A 6,449-nucleotide genomic window follows, 5' to 3' on the forward strand; every position below is an offset into this window, starting at 1 on the left:
GCTCCGCTCCCTCCTGCCGTGCATCACCCCCAGCTGCTCCGCTCAAAGCCTGGATCCCGCAGAGAGCTGGGGAGGGACCCAGGCGTCCGGGCCCCCCCCGATCCCCCCCAATCTCACCTTGAGCATCGCCAAGTCCCGCAGCAGCTCTGCTTTCTCCGGCCGCCTCCAGCCGGGCAGGAGAGCCCTGGCGTCCCGCAGCACCCGCTCAGCCCGGGCTCGGGCGTCCTTGCTGCGGTGGGTGCTGGTGGGTGCCGGGGCATCGTGGAGGGACGCCTCCACGGCTGCCTGCTCCGCACGCAGCCGGCGGATGTGCTCGCGCAGGGCCCCCTCCTCCATCCCGTGGGGTGCTGGGGTGCTGCGGGGACGGGGACGTGGCTGGGGTGGGCACGGGGGCACCCTGGGGACAGCTCAGCCCTGGCCCAGCATTGTGCTCCCTCCTCTCTTCCCCCGGTACCTCTGCAGCCCGGGGGAGCCGCTGTCCCTGCTCTCCTCCTGGCCATCCCGCTCCGCTCGGCCCGGGAGCTGCGGCCCCTCCGTCGGCGTGGGGCTGGACCCCCATCCGTGTCCCGGGCTCTGCTCCCCTGCGGCTCCTAGGCACGGGGCAGGCAGCGTTCAGGCAGCTGCCCCTCTCCAGTGTGTGCCCACAGGGGCTCTGCTGGGGACTGGGGTTCCCCAGCACCCTTCCTGCATCCCTCTGATATCCACAAGCGTCTGCCCAGCGTCCTCCCAGCACCTTCCCTGCACCCCCTCGATATCCCCCCACATCCTCCCTGCATCCCCCCCACGTCCCCCTGATACCCCTCCAGTATCCCTTGTGCATCCCTGCTGCGTCCCTCCTACATCCCCTCTGCATCCCCCGCTATCCCCCAGCATCCCTCCTGCATCCCCCCAGCATCCTCCCCCATAACTCCCCAGCATCCTCCCCGTAAACCCCCCCCAGCCCCCCCCCCCCCACACCCCCAGCCCCCCGGGCTGGCACTCACCGCCACGGGCACCATCCTCCTCCCTGCCCAGCTTGGCCCGCATCAGATCGAGGAGGGCGGCGTAGGCCCCCCCGCAGCGCTCGCTGCAGGGAGAGGGGCTCAGCGTGGCACCGCAGGCTGTGTCCCCGTCCCCCCCCGTCCCCCCCCCCCGTCCCCGTCCCCACCTGCAGCGCAGGGCCAGGCGCAGGGCGGTGCTGCGGGACTCGTGCTGGCCCAGCACCATGCTGAGCCGCTCCGCATCGCTCTTGCACTCCTGCAACGCGGCCGCCAGCTGCCGGTTCACCTCCTGCAGCCTCCCCAGGCACCTGGGCACCGCCGGCACCCATGGTTAACCACACGGCCAGGGCCCGGCACCGTGCCTCAGTTTCCCCGCCGGCGAGGGCTCGGCAGCCCCTGGGTCTGGGGGGGACACACGACTCACCCCTGTAGCTGCTGCACCCGCTCCTCCTGCTCCTGGCTGGCACCCTCCGAGGGTTGGGGGGAGAGGGGGCTGTGGGGCTGCACGCCGTGGGGCTGAGCACCATCGCCGCACTGGGGCAAGTCCTGCAGAGGGGACAGGCAGAGCCCGGCACCGGGGCAGGCAGAGCCCGGTGCCGGGGCAGGATCCCACCCGCTGAGCCCCCCGCCATGCCACAGCCGCAGCCGCAGCCCCGGCCCCACACTCACCTGGGGCAGCCGGGGCTCCCCCTGCCCCGGGGGGCTGCCGAGCCCGGGGGTGTCACTGCCAGAGCCCCCCGGCTCCTCCAGCCTGGACAGAGCATCCCGCAGGTCCCGGACCTGCGCCGAGCACCGGGCTGAGCCCTGGGGGCCGCTCCGGTGGCACCCCGAGGGCTGACCCAGGGCAGTGCCCCCCCCCCCTCGCCGTGCCCTCGGCACCCACCTTCTGCTGCAGCCGGTCGCGCTCCCCCCGCAGCGCCCGCAGCGAGGCGGTGGCCTGGCTCAGCTCCTCGTCCCGGTGCCCCAGGGCCGCCCACAGTGCCGCGTTCCTTGCCGCTGCCGCCGCCACTGCCGCCTCCTCCTCCGGCAGCCCCTCGCCTGCTCCCTTCTCCGGGCCCCAGTGCATCGCCCTCCCAGCCCAGCCCGGTGTCCGGTCCAGCTCCTCCAGGCTCTGGGGATACGGGGCCGGTCAGCCGGTGCCCATCCCCTTGGCATCTGGGCTGACCATGCCGGTGTGCCTCACCTTGGCCGCCCGCGCCCACTCCTCGCCGGGCACAGGCTGCACCGGTGCCCGCCGGTGCCGGGAGAAGACGGTGCGCTCCAGCGAGCTCACGGCGTGCTGCAGGTCCGCAAAGAGGTCGGGGCTGTGGGCTGGGGAGAGGGAGCGCGGCCGGGGTGAGGTCCCTGCAGCAGGTAGCGAGCTGCCGGCACGGCACGGCACGGCACGGCACAGTGCACCCACCTTCCAGACCGGTGGCGGTGTCAAGCGTGCCGTCGAGGCGCTGGGGCTGCGGGCTGGCAGCGGGGAGGCTGGCGGTGCCCTCCCAGCCCTCCTCATCCTCCCTGTGGGGCAGTGAAGACCAGAGATGGAGGGGGCCAGGCGGTGATGGCCCCCGGTGCCCCACAGCCGCCGCGTGCCGGTACCTGCCCGTGCGGCGCTGCAGCTGCTCGGCCCTCCGGTGCAGCCGGGCCACCGTCGCCAGCAGCCCAGCGATGCGCTCCTCGTAGCGCAGGATGCCCTCGGCGTCTCCCGCCATGTCCTCATCATCATCCTCGTCCTCGTCCTCATCCTTCTCCTCGTCCTCCTCCTCCTCCTCCTCGCCCGGTGGGGGCTGCGGGGGCTGTGGGGACCAGGGGTGTCTGCCCGTCCCGGCCCCGGCCGGCAGCAGGGTACGGAGGGGCTGACACCCACCGGGATTTGCCGGGATGGGCATGAGTTTTGGCCACCAGCCGACTGGCCACAGCGCCTCGACCCACTTTCCGGAGCTGGGGCTAGGCAGGACCCGGCATTGCCACGCCATCGCGTGCCAGAGCCTGGCACCGGGCCCAGGGATGCCCGTGGCCAGGGGATGCCCGTGGGGGGCACGAGGAAGCCCCCTGCCGCGTGGGACCAGCCCCTGGCAGCGCCCATCCTGCGGGACACCCCACTTGCCTTCTCCATCCCGGCCACCTCCTGCCCGCGACGCCCCGTGCTGGCCACCGCCCGTCCCCGGGGCTCGTCCCGGTTCCACGGCCGGGGGTTCCCGGCACGTCTCGGCACGTCCCGGCTGCGCCGCCGGCCCCTGCCCTGGGCCTTTCCCTGTCCTTGTTCCTGCCGAGATTTCCTCTTCCTCGGCGGCCCCGGCGCAGCCTCCTGCGCTTAACCGTTGCGCTGCCCCGTGCCCGGGTGGGCGGCGCAGCCGTCTCGGGGGGCTCTGCCCCCCAACACCATCCCTCCCTGCTCTGCCCCACGGCACCTCAGCCCCACGCTGGACCCTCCTCGTGTGCCCGGGCTCCCTCGCACCCAGGCGGGAGGATGCACCCAGCTTTGCATCCCTTGAGCATCCCCTGGAATTTAGGGGGGGCACCCAGAACACTTGAGGGGTGCAGGGGTGTGCATGAGTATTTGGGGTGCTAGGAGGCATTGCATGGGGTGCTGGGGTGTGCAGGGCCAGGAGGGAGCCAGCCCGGGGGTGCTGTGGGCAGCGCATGGGTGTTTAGGGTGCAAAAGGGTGCTGCAGGGATATTTAGGGTGCAGGGGGGCAGTGAGTGGGTGCTGGAGGGTGCTGCGTGGGTGTTCGGAGTGCTGGGACAGAGCATGGGTATTTGGGGTGCAGAGGGATGGTGCCTGGGTGCAGCAGGGTGTGCATGAGTGTTTTGGGGGTGCAGGGGGCGGTGCATGGGTGCAGGAGGGTGCGCATGGATATTTGGGGTGCAGAGGGTGGTGCATGGGTGCAGGGGGGTGCGCACGGATATTTGGGGTGCAGGGGGCGGTGCACGGGTGCAGGAGGGTGTATATGGGTGCTGAGGGCGCAGGGCGCGGTGCATGGGTGCTTGGGGTGCCGTGCAGGGGCATTCAGGGTGCCGGGGTGCCCTCCTACCCCCCACGTGCCCGGCGGGACCCCGGGGAACTACAAATCCCAGCAGCCCCCGCGCGACGCCGCTTCCGGGCGGTACCGGGCGGGGCTCGTGCGGCCCGGAGCGGGTGAGCGCGCGCCCGGGGGGTGCAGAGGGTCGGGGGTGCGCGAACAGCGGGTGCACGGTGCCAAGGGGGTCAGGAGGGTGCATGGGGCGGGGGTGGGTGGGCACGGGGTGTACGGGGTGGTGGTGGGGTGCGTGGGGCAGGGGGTGCGTGAGCAAGGGGTACACAGAGCGGGGGGGGTGTCCGGGGGGCAGGGGGTACGTGAGCAAGGGGTGCACGGGGGGGGGGGTCTGGGGGCAGGGGGTACGTGAGCAAGGGGTGGACGGGGAGGGGGGGGTCCGGGGGTCCGGGGGTGCACAGAGCAGGGGGGAGGGAGTCCGGGGGGCAGGGGGTACGTGAGCAAGGGGTGCACGGGGGGGCAGGTCCGGGGGTACGTGAGCAAGGGGTGCATAGAGCGGGGAGGGGGGTCCGGGGGGCAGGGGGTACGTGAGCAAGGGGTGCACGGAGCAGGGTGGGGCTTGGGACGGGAGTACGTGAGCAGGGGGTGCATAGGGCAGGGGGGGGCATTGGGCAGGGGGTATGTGAGCAAAGGGTGCACAGAGCGGGGGGGCTGGGGGGCGCAGGGCCGCAGCAGGTGCTGACACCCCACAGCCACCCGGCATCGGTCCCCAGAGCCACCGGAGCCGCCATGGAGCGTGGCTGCGTGATGGACACGTCGGAGCCGGGCAGCGCCGCCGAGGAGGAGGAGGAGAAGGCGACGGAGCCGCGGCCCAGGACCCGCTCCAACCCCGAGGGGGCTGAGGACCGGGCGCTGAGCACCCAGGCCAGCGTGGGCAACCGCAGCGAGGGGGAGGGCGAGGCGGCCAGCGCCGACGACAGCCCGCAGGGCACGGCTGCGCCCGACGGCACCGCCTGGCCCGGCCCCACGCCTCCCACCGAGGTGCAGGTCAAGACGCCGCGGGTGAACTGCCCCGAGAAGGTGGTGGGTGTCTGCAGGGAGGGTGGCGCAGCCCCGACGCCAGGGTGAGGGGCTGCGGCGGGGCTCAGCCGTGGCTCTCTTCCCCCGCAGATCATCTGCCTGGATCTGGCGGAGGAGATGGCTCTGCCCAAACTGGAGTCCTTTAACGGGTGAGTGTTGGGGGCTGCTCCCGGCTGGGCTGGCCCAGGGACCCCGGCTCTGCCGTCCCCAGCCAGCACGGGGACCGGTGCCGTTGGGGCCCGGGGGGGCTGCTGGTCCCCGCTGAGCTCTGGCCCCCGCGGCAGGTCCAAGACCAACGCGCTGAACATCTCCCAGAAGATGATCGAGATGTTCGTGAGGACGAAGCACAAGATCGACAAGTGCCACGAGTTCGCGCTGGTGGTGGTGAACAACGATGCCACGTGGGTGAGCGGGGCCGCGGGGACGGGGATGGGGACGGGGAGGGGGACGGCTCTGCGCCCCCCTCACCCCGGCTCCTCTCAGCTCTCAGGGTTCACCTCAGACCCCCGCGAGGTCTGCAGCTGCCTCTACGACCTGGAGACCGTCGTCTGCAAGTCATTCAGTATCCCACCGCCTGTGGGGCTGGGATGGGGGGCCGGGACCCTGCAGGGTCCCTTGGGTGTAAATGAGGTCCCTTGGGTGCAAACAGGGTCCCTCGAGCATAAGCGGGGACCCTCCAGGCCCGTTGCTTGCAGATGGCAGCAGATCTGCGGCCTCGCTGGCATCCCCGGCACAGCCGAGCCGGCTGCGGCACAGAACGGCGTCGGCATTTGAGGCTGGAGGGTCAAACCGGGCCCCTGAATCCCCCAAGGCAGGGTTTAACACCGGACCCTCCAGACCCACCAAACACCCATTTATTGGTGTTTTCTCCCCACCCTGGTCCATCCCCAGTGCCCGGTGCGATCGCCTCCCTCCCTGGGAGCTCCCTGGGTGCCCCGGTGCCTGCCTGGCTGCCGGGTCTGGGTGCGGGCAGGGTTCTGTGTGCCAGGATCAGTCCTTACCTGGGGCTGCAGATCTGGAAGGACTCTTCAACCTGATGTGAGTACGGCTGGGGGGGCAGCGGGGGCTGCTGCGGGGGGGTTGGGGCTCCCACCTGGCCACAGATTTTCTATTTTCCTGTAAAAATGCCGCGAGCCTTTAACCCAAACAGCTCCTGGGCTGGGTGATGCTTTCCCAGTGCCAGCCCGGAGCTGTCAGACTGTCCTTAAGTTTTAACGAGGCGGGGACGATCTCTAAGCCGCAGGCAGCCCTGAGCTGCAGGCAGCCCTGCCTGCAGCATGGGGGGTCCCTGAACCGCCTCCGTCCTCCCGGCGCAGCCAGCAGAAGATCGAGCTGCCGGTGACGGAGAACGTGCAGACCATCCCGCCGCCCTACGTGGTCCGGACTATCCTGGTGTTCGGCCGCCCAGGCTGCCAGCCCCAGTTCTCCA

The 6,449-nt window shown here is 71.5% G+C and overlaps 2 protein-coding genes across 2 annotated transcripts; one reads left to right on the forward strand and one right to left on the reverse strand.

Moving 5' to 3' along the window:
* Positions 1–117: 117 nt before the first annotated feature.
* LOC127028963 (harmonin-binding protein USHBP1-like) lies at positions 118–2,677 on the reverse strand (the record flags this gene model as incomplete). Its single annotated transcript, XM_050914642.1, has 10 exons — positions 2,565–2,677; positions 2,383–2,483; positions 2,164–2,291; positions 1,864–2,091; positions 1,650–1,760; positions 1,405–1,526; positions 1,148–1,288; positions 984–1,066; positions 455–590; positions 118–355 (listed from the first exon to the last, which is right to left on the reverse strand). Coding segments are annotated over exons 1-10 (1,401 nt in total), but the record flags the coding sequence as incomplete, so codon positions are not given.
* Positions 2,678–4,718: 2,041 nt separating this feature from the next.
* On the forward strand, positions 4,719–6,445 carry BABAM1 (BRISC and BRCA1 A complex member 1; the record flags this gene model as incomplete). The annotated part of the gene is made up of 6 exons (XM_050914641.1): positions 4,719–5,023; positions 5,111–5,169; positions 5,305–5,425; positions 5,504–5,582; positions 6,034–6,058; positions 6,337–6,445. Coding segments are annotated over exons 1-6 (687 nt in total), but the record flags the coding sequence as incomplete, so codon positions are not given.
* Positions 6,446–6,449: the final 4 nt, after the last annotated feature.

Source organism: Gymnogyps californianus, unplaced genomic scaffold (assembly GCF_018139145.2).
Source record: "Gymnogyps californianus isolate 813 unplaced genomic scaffold, ASM1813914v2 HiC_scaffold_511, whole genome shotgun sequence".
Classification (NCBI taxonomy): Eukaryota; Metazoa; Chordata; class Aves; order Accipitriformes; family Cathartidae; genus Gymnogyps; species Gymnogyps californianus.